The sequence below is a fragment of the Macaca fascicularis genome, chromosome X (assembly GCF_037993035.2).
Source record: "Macaca fascicularis isolate 582-1 chromosome X, T2T-MFA8v1.1".
Taxonomy (NCBI): domain Eukaryota; kingdom Metazoa; phylum Chordata; class Mammalia; order Primates; family Cercopithecidae; genus Macaca; species Macaca fascicularis.
In genome coordinates, this window is record NC_088395.1 from 158,815,306 (window position 1) to 158,833,731 (window position 18,426).

The window sequence follows — 18,426 nt, forward strand, 5'->3', positions numbered from 1 at the left end:
AGTATGCATGATTCACTCTGATATCCTATTCTTCTTCTATTCCTGTCTTTGTGTTCTGTTGAAAGAATTTTTTTTTTTTTTTTTAAAAACGTAATTCCTCTCCCACTGTGTTGGTTTCTGGTTGTTATTAGCAGAACTCTGGAGCCATAGTGCCTTAACCAACCCAATTTTCCTGGTGTCCTGCTGTTTCCCGGGGCTCTTGGCATCGTGCTTTCAGGGCTGCCTCAGACTGTGCAATGAAGTGAAGTGGAAATTTAAAAACTTTTATTCCACCCATTCTGTCATCTGCCGTCTAGGCAGGCTACAAACTTCCCCAACATCCCTACTGCTAACCCCCTCCAACCGACACTGCAAGTGTCAAACACAAGTACCAGCTCAACATGGTCTTCAGTCTCACCCTGGGCTGTCCCTGTTTTGTTATGTAGATTTTGTTGCTGATACTGGTTTTTTACTTTCTGTTTCCATTCTATAACTTTTTAGGATTGATTTGGGAAGCAGAGCACAGCAGCCCAAATTTGCTTGTAATGTTGGCGGCTACAGGTAAGGCACTAAATTGTAAATAATTTAAGCTGAGTTTACATTTTTACACAGTTGTGTTCCCCATGAATGAATATGTTATGCTCCTTTTTTTATTTCAAGCTCTTTTTTCCTGAATATGTCAGTATACTTTGATAGTTGCCTCTGTAAAGACCTTATACAGTTTTATTAGACTTCTTTTCAGGTAATTCTTGGATTTTGCTGCTATTGCAAATGACATATTGTCTATTAATTGTTGTAGTTAGTTATTGCTTTCGTGAGGTGAAGATTTTCATTTTCTCCAGTAATCTGTTGTACACCTTGTTCTGAAGACCCATGCACTTGAATATTCTACATACCTTTTCCTTTGACTTTTCAAGATCGATAATGGTATTGTCACTAAACATTACATGTTTTTTCCAATATTCATACCACTTACTCATTTCGATACTTATAGCTCTTTGTGTCTCAGTCCTGATTTCAAACGTAGAGATAATAGCCTACATCTACTTCTCATTCCTGACTTGAATGATAATTCTTCGAACGTTTCACATTTAAGTATGTTTGCTGTTGATTTTAGGAAATGGAAGTTCTATTTGTATATAGATTAACTAAATATATTTTTTTCTTTTACCATGCACTCATATTAAATTTCTTTAAAAAGCTTTTTCTGTACGTGTTGACACGATCAAATTTTTTTCTCCTCTATTTTTGTGCGTAAGGAATTACGTACAATGAAGTGGGTTTTTTCCCCTAATGTTAAATCACATTTTATTTCCTTGGGCAGAGCCTGTTAATTCATTTAATATGCTAGTAATTTGTGTAGGATATTTACTGCTATGTGACGGAGCTTACTTAATGTGTTTTTTTTTTTTTCCATCAAGGGTGGGATGAGGTCCTCATCTGGTTTTTGAATCCAGGAGGGCTAGTCTGGGAGAATGAATTGAACAATTGTCAATATTCTGTATGTTCTGGAAGTGTTGAGATAAGATGGTGGTTAGTATTCCCTGATCATTTGGTAGAATTGGCCTCCAAAACTGCCTAACCTGGAATGTTTGAGGGTGGCTTGAGCTTTGAATATTGTACAGTTTCAGTTTGTATAGTTTAATTAAACTGTTCTTTTTCTTTTCTTTCTTTCTTTCTTTTTCTTTTCTTTTTCTTTTTTCTTTTTTCTTTTTTTTTGAGATGGATTCTTGCTCTGTTGTCCAGGCTGGAGTGCAATGGCACAATCTCGGCTCACTGCAAGCTCTGCCTCCAGGGTTCACGCCATTCTCCTGCCTCAGCCTCCTGAGTAGCTGGGACTACAGGCACCCGCCACCACGCCCAGCTAATTTTTGTAGTTTTAGTAGAGACGGGATTTCACCTTGTTAGCCAGGATGGTCTCGATCTCCTGACCTCGTGATCTGCCCGCCTTGGCCTCCCAAAGTGATGGAATTAAAGGTGTGAGCCACTGTGCCCAGCCAAAAGTTTTCTTTTTCTTTTTGGATCACTTTGGTTACTTATTTATTTTGTTTCTACAAAGTGGTCAGTTTCATTTAGGATTTCACTTTTAATGGCATATTTATGATAAAAATTTTATTAGAGAAAGCCTTCACACATACAGAATAATAGAGAGACTAATATAATGAACCCAGTATACTTGATACCCAGCATGAACAACTTTAAATACACAGCAAATCTGGTTCCAGTTAGACACTCACCTACCTGCATATGAGCTGCTGGAATAACATGGAGCAAATTTAAGGCATTATACCATTTCATTTCTAAATAATTCAGTATGCATGTTTTAAAGATAAGGACTTTTTATTAAACAAAAACCCAATAGTTTTCATTTCTGAAAAATTAAATGATTCTCAAATGTTCAACTATTTTACACACTTATCTGGCCAGCTTATACTTTGTAAAAAACATATTTATTTGATAGAGTACCCAAATATGGTAACTTTTCACCCCAACTTGCTTCACTGTAGTGGTTTCATACACCTATAATACAGCTAGGTTTGTGTGTGTGTGTGTGTAACATTCTTTTTGTTGTTGTTGTTGTTGTTGAGACGGAGTCTCACTCTCTTGCCCAGGCTGGAGTGCAGTGGCGCGAATCTCGGCTCACTGCAAGCTCCACCTCCTGGGTTCACGACATTCTGCTGCCACAGCCTCCCGAGCAGCTGGAACTACAGGCGCCCGCCACCACGCCTGGCTAATTTTTTTGTATTTTTGGTAGAGATGGCGTTTCACCATGTTAGCCAGGGTGGTCTCGATCTCCTGACCTCGTGATCTGCCCGCCTCGGCCTCCCAAAGTGCTAGGATTACAGGCGTGAGCGTGTAACATTCTACATTCTGTCCTGTGATTCTCCAACCTGTTAAGTTACTTTTAAACTTTATGTACATTAAGCTTCACTCTTTGTGCTGTAAAGATCTATGGGTTTTCACAAGTGCCTTGTGCCATCTTCTTAGTCTGTTTGGGTTTCTTAACAAAAATAATGTAGATTAAGTGGTTTATAAACAATAGAACTTTATTTCTCACATTCTGGAGGTTGGGAAGTTCAAGATCAAGATGCCGGCAGATTTCATGTCTGGTGAAGACCTGATCCCTAGTTCATAGACAACCTATGTTCTCACATGGAAGAAGGGACAAGGGATCTCTGTGGGGACTATTTTATAAAAACACTAATACCATTCATGAGGACTATGCTCTCATGATCTAGTCATTCTCCAAATACCTCACCTTCTACCTACTACCGTCACCTTGGTATTTCAGCAGATGAATTTTGTGGGAACGCAAATATTCAGAGCAAAGCAAGCATGCATACACCATTACAGTATTACCATACTAGATTCACTTCCCTTATTAGATAAATTCCTTGTGCTTGTCATATAACCCCCTTGGCTACCACTGATAGGTTTTTCATCTCTATAATTTTGCTTTTTTCAGAATGTCATATAAATAGAATCTGATACTATGTAGCCTTTTTAGACTCGTTTCTTTCACTTAGCACAATTATCTAATGACAAAGGACGCTCGGTATATTTATTATGCTTATTTGCCATGTGCATATCTTCTTTTGTACAGCGTGTGTTCAGATCTTTGACTGTTTTCATTGTTTTCTATCGTTGAGCTTTAAGAATTCGTGTATATTGTAGAGACAAGTTCTTTACCACATATGTGTACCACAGATGTTTTCTGCTAGTCTGTGGCTTCTGTTTTCATTCTCTTAACATTGTCCTTTGAAGACCATAAGGTTTTTATTTTAATAAAATCAACTTGGCAAATTTTTCTTTCACTGATCATGCTTTTGGTGTTGAATTTAAAAACTCATCACCAAACTCAAAGTTATGTGGATTTTCTCTTATGTTTTCTTATAGAGGTTGTATAGTTTTTGGATTTTCCATTAGGTCTATGATGTATATTGAGTTAATCTGCATGGAATATGTAAGAATATGTCCAGGTTATTATAATTTGTGTATAGATGTCTAATTGTTCAGGCACCTTTTGTTGGAAAACCTGTACTTTCACCATTATTGCCTTTGTTGTGAATCATCTGACTATATGTGTGCAGGTCTATTTCTGAACTCTATTCTGTTTTATTAATCTATGTGTCCATTCTTTGCTAATGCTTATGTCCTCCACCAAATTCATATTTTGAAGCCCAGCCCCAGGGTGTCTGTATTTGGAGATGAGGCTTGTAAGGAAGTAATTAATGTTAAAAGAGGTCATAAGGGTGGGGCCTTGATCCCATAGAATTAGTGTGGTTATAAGAAGGGAGAAGAGACAGAAGATAGTATTTTTGTGCCTGCATGAGCTCTCTCTCTCTCTCTCTGCAAATGCACAGAGGAAAGGCCAAGAATGGACATATTGAGAAAGGGCCATCTATAAGCCAGGAATAAGGCCATCACCAGAAGCCAAGCCCGCCAGTCCTTGATCTGGGACTTCCAGACTTCAACACTGTGAAAAAAAAATAAATTTCTGTTGTTTCAGCTACTTAGTCAGTGGCATTTTGTTATGGCAGCCTGAGCTGAGTAAGACATAACCTCAGGTAACACAATGTTTTTGTTTCCTCCTAGAAAAAAAATAAAACGTAATTTTCACATTTAAGACGGTGGTTCATTTCGAGTTACATTTTTGTATGGTGAAAGATATGTGCAATGGCTGGTATTATGTGTCAACTTGTCAAAGCTATAGTGCTCAGCTGTGTGGTCAAACAATAGTCTAGATGTTGCTGTGAAGGTATTTTGTAGATGTGATCATCATTTACCATCAGTTGGCTTTAAGTAAAGTAGTTTAACTTCCATAATGTGGATGGGCCTTATCCAATTAGTTGGAGGTGTTAAGAGAAAAGACCAAGGTTTCTTGGAAAAGGAATTCTCCCACAAGACTAACATGATATTGTCGTGTGAGTTTCTAGCCTGCTGGCCTGCCTTCACCAGCCTTGGGTGAGGCTTGGGGAAACCAGGGGGACTGTAGTAGACTGTTGAGAGATGCTGGTGTGATGGAGATGCCCAGGAAACCACGAGCCTCCAGCCCATTGTCCAACATCCACCCACCAATGCCAAAGAGACGAGGAAGGGGAAAGCATCCTCTCAACCCCGGCCCAGAAGCCCAAAGTGAACGGCCTACCTAAGCTCTGACTCTTACCTGTCCTCCACTGGCACAACCCCCACCCCAGCCTGTACCATTTCTCTATGAAGCCCCTGTTCTCACCCCTCCTCCATCCTCTTCCGCAAACCAATGCCCTTCTGTGATCTCCCTGTTGTCCTTCCAGGTTCCCAAGACAACGCGGAAGGGAAAAGGGACCCGCCAAGGAAGTTCCAGGAACAAAAGCCTCTCCCTAAAAGACCACCACTTCAAAAATCCCTGAGGAATGGAGTGGGCCACCACTATCCAGCCACTCTGACCAGCCAAATGAGGAACTCAATCAAAATGAGCCACAGCAGGACCACAAGGGCAAGGAGACTTCCACTGTCTCCAGCGTCTCCTTGGGCAGCCAGTAATTCCCCGGGCAATTCCACAGACTTGAAGTCTATCTGAAAAGTCGCCAGAGGTCTAACCCCAGATAAGTAGCCAGCAGGGTGTAGAGTACATTTTGCACCCCAAAGGGTATGCCCTATGGTGATGGAAATAAAATGAACATGTTGTAAAATGATGTGTGTGTCTGTGTGTCTCAAATGGTGGGGGTAGGGAGTAAGGGGGAAGAGGTGGGAATGTGGGAAGGGAGGGAGGGGAGATCCTCTACAATTTCCTTAAATTCAATTTGCTCTTCTTTCTTTAGTTTTCTAGGGTGAAAGTTTGGTTATTGATTTTAGATTTTATTTTCCAATATAAACATTTAAAATATGCTATACATTTCCCTCAAGGACACACTTTAGCTGAATCCCACTTTTTGTATGTATATTTTGATTTTCATTCAACTTAATGTATTTTTAAAATTCTCCTGAGACTCCCTCTTTGACCGTTAGGTTATTTGGGAGCATATTTTAAAATTTCCAATATTTGGGCATTTTTCAGATATCTTGGTGTTTGGTTTTGAATTTAATTATATTATGGTCTACGAAGAGGATTTTTATTATTTCTATTCTTTTCAATGTGTAAGCATTGTTTGATGACCCAGAACCATCTATCCTGGGAAATATTTCATTCACACTTGAGAGGAATGCTTATTCTGCTGTTGTTGAATGCAGTGCTTTTCTTATTATTTTAATTGGTCAGAGTAGTTAACGGTGCTGTTCAGGTCATCTATATCCTTCCTGGTTTTCTGCTTCCTTTTTTCCTAGTGAGAAACAATTTAAACTTCTTTGACAAATGTATAGTCCCATGAAATCAATACCACATAGAAGGTGGAAAATACATTCATCATCCCCAAAAGTTTCTTCCTGTCCATTTGCTGTCAAACCACCCCTTCAGTAGAAGTGATCCAAGGTGAGCAGAAGTGAGCATCTGCCAACCATGGGCCTTTTCCCTATTAACAAAGGCAGGTAGGCACAGAGAGCAGCAGTTGCTTTCACACACAGGCAGCATCCAGGAGGAAAACCAGATTGATAGTGTCATAGAAGGAGAGCTTGTTTGCCTGGACGGGCTGTCACTCCCTTTCTTGCCCACTACCTGTCCCCAAGTCTGGCTCTGCCTTCCTGGCCTCCGTGGCTCAGATGGTTGATTCACACCACCTCTCCATCTCCCCCACCTCCTACAGACAGTATTAAGGGCCTTGCCACTTTCTTTTGTTTTTTTGACTTGGTGTTTCTTCAGCATATATTCAATAAAAGTTTTCTGTAGGAATGAATAAATGCATGAATGAATGAAATTACCAGGCGTGGGAGATCCTTGATTCAAAATTTGGAGGCTGCCCCCGCCTTGGCCTCCTGCCTACATGAAGAAACCCACAGTTCCATCGCCTGTACTCACTTGAGTTCAGAAATCACCTGGAAACTATCAGTAAGCGCATCACTGCAGATGCCTACTCCCCAGGCCCAAACACTATCATGGAGGTGAGGATGCTCCCAACAGGATGGTGCATGATGCTTCCTCTATTGGACCCCACACATCCCCATCAGTTTAACAAGGAAGGGTGTCACCTCCACTGCCTTGCCATCCAACCTGCTCATGTACACACCTTGGGCCAGCCCTCTACTCCAGACACTGTCTGGTGGCATCATAGGCCAGTGATCAGAGCCCCAGGATACCTGTCTGCTTTTGGGCTAAGAGCTCAGAAGCCTCAGGAGTCCATCTGAGACATGGTCATCATCTGGATCATTTTCATTGCATGTCCACAGTCAGTCCTTCTTCTGCAGAGTCTGAGGTGACTAGTCCCAGGGCACTCTTCCTCCAACTTCCCCTCCATGCAGCTGTACTGCCACCTTCACCTTCCACTGCTCATAAACATTTCTGGCCTTTCTTGGCTGTTGCTCATCAGTCAGCAACCCATTCACATAGTCCAGGCTCTATAGCGAGTTCAAGTTCACAGGGGATAAAACAGCAGACCCCAGAAGGCATAAGACACCTCCCTGCCCCAGGACGCTGGAAATGGTGCACACAATCACTGGAGTGGTTGAGAGAGGGAGCTCACCCCGAATGATGCAGGGACCCAGCCATACTCTTCCTGAGAGAGGGAAGGGGATGCTGAGGGAGGGTTGGTTCTCCAGCACACTGCTGGTGCATTCAGTCAACATGTCTGCCCATTCAGATCACATGGCCCCCTCCACCTGCTGCTGATGATGCTGGATTTTCCCAAGCCTATTCCTTTTCATTGTCCTGCCCTCACTCCTCCCTTCCCCCTTCTGTCTCTCAGGTCCCTGCCACCACCGGGCTCAACTCTGGATTCAGAGCTCTGAATGCCAGCCTGCCTGCGGATCTGCGGACTTGGTTTCATATATGGTCTCTCTCATGGACTCTGGCCATTGCTCTCCCCTTGTATTCATTCATTTTCACACTGCTATGAAGAAATACCTGAGACTGGGTAATTTATAAAGAAAAAGAAGTTCAATGGACCGACAGTTCTACATGGCTGGGGAGGCCTCATGGCAGAAGGTGAAGGAGGAGCAAAGATATGTCTCACATGGCAGCAGGCAAGAGAGCATGTGCAGGGGAACTGCCCTTTGTGAAAACATAAGATCTCCTAAGACTTATTTACTATGGCGAGAACAGCATGGGAAAAACTTACCCCTGTGATTCAATTACCTCCCACCTGGTCCCTCCCATGACACCTGGAGATTATGGGAGCTACAATTCAAGATGAGATTTGGGTGGGGACACAACCAAACCATATCACTGCTGGATCCTTCCGATTACCCTCATGGGCCGAGGATGTCCTGTCTGCTCTCCTTCCCTGGCTCCTGTTTATTCTGACCAAATCCTTCTCAAAGCACAAGAGAAATGTCCTGTCCCCACTTCAGAATTTTAAATCATGCCTAGAGAAATGTTGCTCAGCATGTCACTGTATAAATCCAACTTCATATGGCTGAGGGATTAAGTTAGTGTGTACTTAACCTAATCAGAGAAAGCAAAGACACAATTTAAAACAACAATGAAACAATATATCTTCACCAAATTTTATTCATAATTTTCACCAAAAATTAGAAGATTGATAAGACAAAATCTTTCTGTGAGTGTAGGATATTCACGTCTATTCATTTGTGAGAAAATTCATTGGTACAGTATTTTTGGAATACATTTTGACAGTATTTCTAAAGAGTTAAACTATTCACACCATTTCCACCTTAACCCAATGTCCATGTTACTATATCTTTCTTATTGGAAAGCCTGCATATTTGTCCAAAAACGTATGCTTATTTCAGTTCTATTAATCATAGCAACAAATGGGAAAGAATGTATGTGTTTATCAGGAAAAGAAAGGTTTAATTAACTATGGCACCCAACCACTTTAGAATTCAAGGGGATATTTACAATAGTGATCACGATTGTAGGTACAGTTGCGGGAAGACCTTGCGTTCATCTTATTACGTGGGAAAGGCATGTGACATATCAATATGTACATCACTACTTGTGGGTGTTAGAAACACTATATATTTTCATAAAACATCCATGTCCAAAAAATCCTTGACTGAGCTTTAAAATGCTGTGCATGGAGCTCATCCTCCACACTCTTCATCAAATCACCACCAACTCTCACCCTTCTCCCTCCCTCTCAACTAAGGGAACAACATCACTAACCTCAGAAGTCAGGTCAATAGAGACTCTCTATCAGTTCACAGCCCCTCAGTTCCTAAAACTCTTACATATCTTTCCATCTCACCATCTCCCTCACATCCCCCGTAGACTGAATTAAGGGCACTGCTGCTTTCTTGTGTTTTGTTGACTTGGTGTTTCCTCAGCATATATTCAATAAAAGTTTTCTGTAGGAATGAGTAAGTGCATGGAATAAATGAAATTACCAGGCATAGGAATTATTTGGTTCAAATTATGGCGTCTGCCTGGCCTGGGCCTCCTACCTGCATGAAGAAAAACCCACAGTTCCTTCACCTGTGCTCACTTGAGTTCAGAAAAATCCGTGGACACTACCACTGAGAGGGTCACTGCAGATGGCTTATCCCCAGGCCCAAACACTGTCGTGGAGGTGAGGATGCTCCCAACAGGATGGTGCATGATGCTTCCTGTATTGGACCCCACACATCCCCATCAGTTTAACAAGGAAGGCTGCCAACTCCAGCCTTCTCATGTACACACCTTGGGCCATCCCTGTATACCAGACTGTGTCTGTTGGCAACATAGGCCAGCGATCACTGCCCTAGGACACCTGCCCCCTTGTGTGTCAAGAGTTCAGAAGCCACAGAAGTCCATCTGAGACACAGTCACCACCTGGATCATTTTCAAGGCACATCCACAGCCAATCCTTCATCTGCAGAGTCTGAGCTGACTAGTCCCTGGGCACTCTTCCTCCCATTTCTCCTCCATGCAGTCCCACTGCCCCTTTCAACTGCATTCCTGGCCTGTCTCATCAGTTGGTCATCAGTCAGCAACCCACTCAAATAGCCCAGCCTCTATGGAGGGTCCCCAGGGGATAGAACACCAGCTCCGAGCAGGCATGAAGGCATCTCCCAGATCTGGGACGCTGGTGAAGGTGCAAATGACCACTGGAGTTTTCAAGAGAGGTAGCTGACCCAGAATGATGCAAGGAGTCAGCCAAGATCTTCCTGAGACAGGGAAGGGGATTCTGAGGGCGGGAAGGTTGACCAGCACAGTCCTGGTGCATTTAGCCAACAGGCCTGCCCACTCAGATCACAGGGCCCCCTCCAGCTGGTGATGATGGTGCCGGGATTTCCCAAGCCTATTCCTGTTCATTGTCCTGTCCTCCTCCTTCCCCTCCCTCTTCTCCCCCTTAGGTCCCTGACCCCACTGGCCTGAACTCTGGATTTAGAGCTCGGAGTGCCAGCCTGCCTGGGGTTCTGTGGACTTGGTTTCGTATGTGGTCTCTCTCACGGATGCTAGCAATGGCTCTCCCCTGGATCCTCCCTGGATCCTCCCTTATGGGCTGAGGGTCTCCTGTCTGCTCTCATTACCTGGCTCCTCTTCAGTCTGACCAAATCCTTCTCAAAGCAGAGAAGAAATGTCCTGTCCACATTTCAGAATTTTAAATCGATTGTGATTTTTATGAGAATTTGAATTGGCACAGCATTTTTGTAATACAATTTTAGAAATATTTTAAATGTTAAAACTATTTTCACCCTTTCATTTTAACTCAATGTTCATGTTAATATATCCTTCTTAGAAGAAAACCATGTTTGCCTAAAATTCATATTCAGATGTTTATTTTATTCTATTTATCGCATAGCAAATGGGAAACGACTTACATGTCCATTAGGAAGAAAGAGTTTTATTAAATATGGTGCATGCCTAATTTAGAATTAAAGAAAGTGGTTTCAAAAGTGAGAAAGATCTATCTGTCTGTCTATCTATCTATCTATCTATCTATCTAATCTATCTATACTGTTGTCGAAAGATACTATATCCATTTTATAAAGTGATAAAAGCAGATCAGTATGTACGTCATTGTTCTTGTATATTAAATAAAAATAATATATTGTTATGATTTATTTGTCAGTGAAAAGACTACAGTCAGCAGTAAAATAATACACAAGTTTGTTAATTGTGGTGACCTATGCGGGGGGAGGTGTTGTTAACTGTGGAGGAGCTTTATAAAAAAAAAATTCTGAGTTATCTACATTTCTATAATTTTTGCAATAAGAATATATGCACTACTACATTTTAAATAAAAAATATTTAATCCTGACAACAGCAATACTAGCCATGTCAGTTTAAGAAACTGCTAGCCAATGCAACAGAACCACCACGAATGGCTTGCCAAAACAGAAGTTTATTTTACGTGCAAATAAGTTCTGACGCAGTTTGCCAGGGGATTTCCACTCTCACGGGACCCAGGGATCCAAGTTGCTTCCACCTTGTGATTCCGCCATCTCAAGATGAAGCTGCCATGTTTGCTGTTGAAAGCGGGGCGAAAGCGTGGAAATGACACACTGGCTCCCAAATGCCTGGATGTGACAAACAATGCTTCTGCTCATATATTGGTGTAATGGAAAAGTCACATGGCCCTTCCTAACTATAAGGACTTTACTGTTCCCATGTGTCCAGGAAGGAGACAAAGACAAAATGTGGGTGAGTAGGATACCCTCCCGCATAAACTGTTACATAGTAGGTGCTCAACAAAAGCAACTATGATTATTTGATATTATACTACCCATCTCATTTCTAGGAGAAGTTTCTGAGAAGGCCAAATTTGCCGTGACATTCTCCAACTTTTTCCAGTGTCAAATATGTGACTGACGTTTTCAAATATACAATCATAACTAACTGTTCAAGAATCTTGAAAGTCTCAGCAGGAAGGCTTTCCTTTGCAATACCCTTTAAATCCATAGTAGGCTGAGAATTTTTCCTCCATTTGATTCCGAGTCAAAATGTTAACCTGTGAATTTCTGCTACCCTCCACACGCCTGAACACCTGTCTGGTGCCTTTACGCACACTGAAGGCCAGTATTTTCCCGTGGAGCAGGTAAACAGACAAGAAACAGAAGGCTGCTTAATTATTCCTCTTTCATGAGAGTTGACATGTTTTCAAGGAATCTTTTTTAAACTCCTGGAGGACTCCAGAAATTTGGGAATTCAGTCTCAGTAAGTAGATGTTTGTTCTACTGGGATTTCCCAAGGTTTTTCTCATCTAATACTCATGAGGGACGGTTTGCTCTTTGACCATTTATCTGTGCATGTATTCAAAGGGGAATTCCAAAAGGACGCCCTGTGAAAGCTTGATTTCAAGTTATCAAGGTGGTTCCAAATTCCTATGACTTCAGGGTGATATCACACAAGAACCCTTAGATAATATGGCGAAACAGACTACTCAGCCCATTCAGAAAACAGTTAGAGTTTGTTGAAGACAACCAGAGTGGTAACCAAGTGTCTAAGTGTCACTGTCCCCATGTGAGTTTTTATATCAGAAGGGTTTTTGACATCATGTGGTTTCCTGGGTGAGAGATGGGACAGCCAGTGGACTTCTACAGAGAGAAGAAATGCACCCTGTCAGGAGGTGAGCAGGTGATTCTGGGCTGTTCTGTGAGGATCAGTGAGGAGCTGATCAGCAGGCCCTATAGGTTCCAGCGTCAGACAGGACACATGGAAGTGACCAGGAGAAATGTGCTGTAATTCTGAAAGTGCTGGGGCTGGACAGAAATGCCCACATCTGGGCAACGTCAGCTCTCAGGGAACCCAGCGCACACCAGCCCCAAATGGTGTTTGATTCTCATTGTCACATTCTGCAGGCCTGCTTTTAGTATGCTGCCCTCAAGGTTCTTCTTTTTGTCACCTGAGAAACATAGTGGAGTGCTGAGAAGAAAAATGAAGTCCTGTCAGGAGGTCAGCCTCAGGCTCAGAGAAGTGGGAACAGCATGGGTTCTAAAGGAATTCATACCAGGGGTCTGCTTCCAGCCCTGTTCCTTAGTAACCACGTGATCCTGAGAAATACCCAGGAAATACCCTGTTTCTATGCCCCAATTCACAAACCCTGTGAGCCCTGGATTCTTCATCTGTAAGTAGATGTGTAAGGCCTGTCTAGTAGGACAGTCGGAGTGTATAAAACGCAAGTGAAGCACCTGGCTCTGGGCCTGGTGTAAATTAGAATTTTCACAAATGGTGGATGGCTGTTATTTCTAATATGTTTTAACCCCAGGCCCTAACACTGGGATTTTGTTGTTGTTGTCGTTGTTCTCCAGGACTTATCAGAGAATATACAGCTCAACAGAACATGGAATACTTACCCACAAAAGGAAGCTTCACCCTTAAAATTCAGTTAAGTATTTCCCCTTAGAAAATGCACTTCAAAATTTGGTTGTGTGGAAGTTTTGCCCAGCCAGGTGCAGCTCAAAGCTCCCAGAACCTGAGACCAACTCCTTCCCTCTCTCCCAGCTACTTTCCCACCCAATCCACTATTTTCATGCATTTTGTTACCATCCAAAATCTAGCCCGTGCTTACAATTGGTCAAATTGCACTTGAGATAACCTAGTTAGAATGCCTTTTTAATGGAGTCAGCTCTGGCTCTCCCTGCCTAGCAGAAAGCACCTGGCCAGTGGCTTCTGGGCCATTCTTCCCGGGAAATTCAGTCTTACCTCTCAGGAAACCCTTGCAGATGATGGGTGTCCATCACGTGCATCTTGGGCTGTGTTCAATAGCAGTGGGACAAAAGCACAGGACACCTTCCATTCCTGCCCCAGGTGGAGACGCCTCTCTGTTCATCCCCCATCTGAAATAAACTGCTCAGAGTTGCTTTCCATTCCAGGCTTTTCTCACACCCTCTGAGAATCTGGCCCTGCACCCACTCAGCTTCATTAGAGTCAGCTCCTTGAGATCAAACTGCAGTTTATCAAAGCCCCAAATGCCCCAGCTCAGGGCATTTACACTCCACCACTCTCACCTGGAGCCCGACACCCTCACCCCTCTCTTACATTTCCCCTACGTCTTACAGGACTTCTTGCCACCTTAATTATATGACTACAGCTCCTAGATTCTACAACCCTATGGATAGGCGTGAGTCTGGCTTACCTTACCATCCCCACTACTAACCCAGGGCCTTCCACAGAGCAGATGCTGAGTGAACGGAAAAGAAATGACCCAGTGAACAGGACAAATTATTTATTCAGATTTAATTTCTCTTGCATTCTCAAAGAAGCCAAGGAAATCCAGGTATGCATATTTGTTTGATTTTACAGAATAGACTGAGGTATAAGGCAAGAATTAACTATCTTTTAATGTCTTGAGTTCTTTATCTCATGTATGTTATTGCTAATTCGCTCACAATTTTAAGCAAATACTTTTTCCACTGCTGTTATTATATCACAATTCACAAAATAGAATGGATTTCCCAATCTGAATAAAAAACAAGACTCTTACTCCTAAACTATATAAACAGCACTATGTGTGACTACTGTCATTCACAAACGTGGATGCTGAAGTTCATTCAACCATCCGTTAAAAGGAACATTTGAACAATTCCAACAGGAAACAAAGATAAATCTCCAAGTCATCCAATAGAACAGAAGCCCACTACTGAAAATGCTGACTGCTCTCTTCAAAGAGTGAAGAATGGGCCTCATGTCACACGAGGCAGTGGAAGCTAATGGATGGGGCCCTGGAAGGTGCACCGGCCCAGACCCCCTCCCACTGGCCCTGGCTGCAAAGTGTGCTCGGACTCACTCTTCTGCCTCTCTCAAAGCCCATTCATGCAGGGGTGGGTAGGAAATGTGAGGTTCTCCACTGATCTTTAGCATATGGTACAGGACTTTCACATAGCTGGTTTCAAGGAGGGCCCTTGGACCCCACAGGAACTCATAGCATGCAGGATCACTGCCAGGCACCTGCCGGTACTGCAAATAGTTTTCCTGCACCAAATCTTGGGTAAGCAGCTTCCTGGGATGTGCGAAGACACTGTCCTCCCTCCCATCAAACACCTCCAACACACTCAGCTCCTCCCAGATTTTCTCCTCAGGGGCACTGTCGCCCTCTATTGCGATTATGGCCAGGACGATTATCAGGAGGCCTGTCTTGGGCATGATCTGATTGTCGCCCAGCAGGCCATCGTAGGAGAGGCCCAGGCAGGTGACAAGGATGTACAAGTGGCCGACTGGGACCACTTCCATCACCTCGATACCAAAGACCAGCTGCAAGTACTCAGAGGCTTTGCTGAAGATCACAGGAAAGAAGTACTGGCAATTTCTCATGACACTCTCCAGCATTTCTGTCATTGTGAACGGCTCCCTGGCTCGATACTTGAGGAGCAGAAAATGAACCAACTCAGTCACCTTCCTACTGAGTGCTGCTTGGAACTCGGACTCCAGGTCAGGAAACATTCTTGGTCCCTCCTCTTCTTGGTTGCTGGAGCCCTCATCGGATTGGCTCCAAAGGGTGTAGTTGATGGTAGTAGAGAAGCTGGAGGCCCCCTGAGGACTCTGGGTAGGACCTGGTGACTCAGCAGCAGGCACCTCCCCCAGGGTGACTTCCACTAGAGTAGAAGAGGAGGAAGCAGTGTGCTGCTCCTCAGTAGCAGGAGCCTGCGCACCCACCAGGCCCAGGGCCTCTCCTCGGGCCTCAAGACCTTCTTCAGGCTTGCAGTGTTGACTCCTCTGCTCAAGAGGCATGATGACTTTGGTCAGGGCAGCAGGCGGGAATGTGGGCAGGAGCTGGGCAATGAAGACCCACAGGCCTGGGGAGAGACGGAGCGTGTGAGAGCCCTGAGTTGAGAACTGAACTGACCCTTGGAGGCTCTATCAAAGGCTTACTTACAGATCTTCTCCTTCCGTGCTCCTCCAGTGCCTCTGGTCCTCCTTGTCGGCCTGACCCCTCAGAACCTGAAGGAGGAAGTGAGAGGGCATCTCAGGGTACAGCCAGCAAGCATATGCTGAGGCTGCAGGACTGGCAGTAGGGAGGGTGAGACCAGGCGCTCTGGAGTCCCATTTGTTCTGGGGCGGGTGGGGCCCTTGGTGCGCATTCCAGGAAAACCTTCAGTGTTGGCACTGTCTGTGTCCCCTCTGCTTTGTGACCTGAGGACACTGACTGAGACCAAGGTCTCACTGCCTGGTTTCTAGAGTTCCTGATTCCTGGGAAAGGAATGCACGGGCCTTCAGGGTGCAGACTGCAAGCACAGCCACGGATTCCCAGATATTTCAGCAGGGTTGGCCAGACTCTGTGAGGTCCCCACTCTACTCTGGTGGAGGGTCCCCTCTGTGCTCACTCAGGGCCCTCACCTTTCTCCTTGTAGGGCCTAATCCTGCCCTTTTGCTGGCCTGAGAAACTCTCATGTTAAGAACTCACATTCCTGATGTGGTACAGAAGGACATGAGGGACGAACATCTGGCCATACATGACCAGGTCCTCCCGCAAAGCACAATGAGAGATGTCCAAATTCATTGGAGTCCATGTGTCCTGAGTGAGGAGCCTGCTTGGTCCTCACGTCCACTCCTGGTAGGGCCTGAGAGCCTCCCTCCCTCTACTGACCTGAGTGCATCCCCTTCAGACCAAACCCTCCTGTTCCCTGACATCAGAGATCCCAGGATAATGGAGGGACCTCAGCTGACGGCCCTGCCCAAGCTCTCTCAGGTAACAGCAGGGGCAGGGCAGATTTCTATGGGGCCCCCTGTCTGCATTCTGGCCCAGGAGAGTCGTCAATCCTCCCTCAGGCTCCCCACCTGGATGCTTGGCAGATCCTAGGACCACTGCATCTGTCGACCAGATAGGGGCCCCTGTGTTGACCTGAGTCACCCTCTGAAAACAAGGTCCTCACATCCCTGAGATGTTGAAACAGAAGTGAGGAGGGGCCACATCCTGTCACCCCTATGGGCATTGTCCAGGGCTGACCCCTTTGGTTCTAGGTTGAGGCTTCTGATGGCCTCCTGTGGGTTACTCATCTTACTCCTGCCGGGACCTGCCCTTCCTCAACCACCAACCCCCTGAAATGGGCAGACATCTCCTCTTTACACCAACACCTTATCTCCCTGAGGGTTCACCAACCTCCTGCCTGTGGTACAAATGAGATTGCCACTTATGGCCATCCCTGATCAGGTTCCCCCAGAGCCAAGAACAAGGGACAGCCAAACTCTGTGGCATTCCTTTTTTCTAGGCCGGGGGTTTCCCCAGTCTTCACGAAGAGGGCACACCCTGGGTACGGCAGATCCTGGAATTCCTCCCTCTGCAGACCTGAAGTCCCACTCCTCAGATCACAGTCCTCAACTCTGTCACCCTGAAGGCGCAATGAGCACAGGGTACATTCGGCCACTGTGCCCAGGATCCCCCCAGCCCAAGGTTCCCACTGATCTGGACTGCAACCTCCCCTCAGTCCTCCCTCTTCTTCCTCCCCTTGACTTCTCACAGGGCTGGGCCCCATCCCCCTGCTGAAGTGGTTCTGCATCCCTAGGATTCCTGCGGCCGTATGAAAAGTTGCCTCAGATTGAGACAGGGGTACAGTAGGCCCCGTGTCCTGGTATGCTGGGTCCTCTCAGGACTCCATCGTCTTCCAGGAGGACCTGGGCCCTTCGTCTGCTTCCCAAAGGCCATACTCACGATACCAAATCCCTTCCTTCCCTTAGCAGTAGAGGTGAAGGTCAGGATCCACGTGCTTGGCCACCATTCCCAGATCCTCCTTGGGTTTATGGCAGGGGCAAAGCCCGGATTCTGCCAGGATGGGGGTGGGGGTGGGGGTGGGGGTGGGGATGGGAATGCGGTTGGTGTTTGAGGGATGGGGGTGGGGTTGGTGTTGGGGGATGGGAATGGTGGTGGGTGCAGGGGGTGGGTTGTGCTCAGTCCCCTCTCCGGGTCCTGACCTTGATTCCTGGCTGAGTCTGGGCCCTGCCCACTTCTAAGGAGCCCTTCCCTGGTCACACAAAGCTCTTACCCCAGAGTTCCCTGGGGTTAAAGTGGCGGGGGTTGGCGGGGTGAGGTGGTGGCGACCCAGCCTTCCACGTCTTCCGTTTCAGGGTGGTCCAGGCCTGGCAACAGAGGCAGCACTGAATTGTTTGAGGCCCTCTGTCTGTGGTGAGACTCGCCCCAGTACTCCGTCAGCATCTCACCTTGCCTCCTCACCAGACTTCGGCCTGCTTCCCTCCCCCGACATCAGGCCGTTGCTCAGGGCGAGAATCTCGCTGCCCTCTGATCCCCAATGCGCAAGTCAGTGACGTCACATCCGGGCAGCGGCACTTCCCTGGGTTTTCCACAGAGGTGGAACCGGATTCTGCCTGGATGGGGATCTGGATGGTGATGGGGGTAAGCATGAAGATGGTGTTGAGGTTAGGGGCAGGGATTGGGACGGGGATCCTGTGGCTGTGTAGATCCTGGTGGGGTCGGGGGAGTTGGGGGTGGGAGGGGCCTTTGGTCATCCCTCAGGATCCTGATTTGGATACCTGGCTGAGCC

The 18,426-nt window shown here is 45.4% G+C and overlaps 1 protein-coding gene and 1 pseudogene across 1 annotated transcript; one reads left to right on the plus strand and one right to left on the minus strand.

Annotated features, from left to right (window-relative positions):
- The first annotated feature begins 4,804 nt into the window (after positions 1-4,804).
- On the plus strand, positions 4,805-5,628 carry LOC102135184 (chondrosarcoma-associated gene 2/3 protein-like; annotated as a pseudogene).
- Positions 5,629-14,142: 8,514 nt separating this feature from the next.
- Positions 14,143-18,166, minus strand: LOC101925199 (melanoma-associated antigen 2). The gene is made up of 3 exons (XM_045383348.3): positions 17,911-18,166; positions 15,807-15,871; positions 14,143-15,726 (listed from the first exon to the last, which is right to left on the minus strand). Exon 3 carries the CDS (start codon positions 15,659-15,661, stop codon positions 14,717-14,719), a length of 945 nt encoding a protein of 314 aa, XP_045239283.2. The 5' UTR covers positions 15,662-15,726; positions 15,807-15,871; positions 17,911-18,166; the 3' UTR covers positions 14,143-14,716.
- Positions 18,167-18,426: the final 260 nt, after the last annotated feature.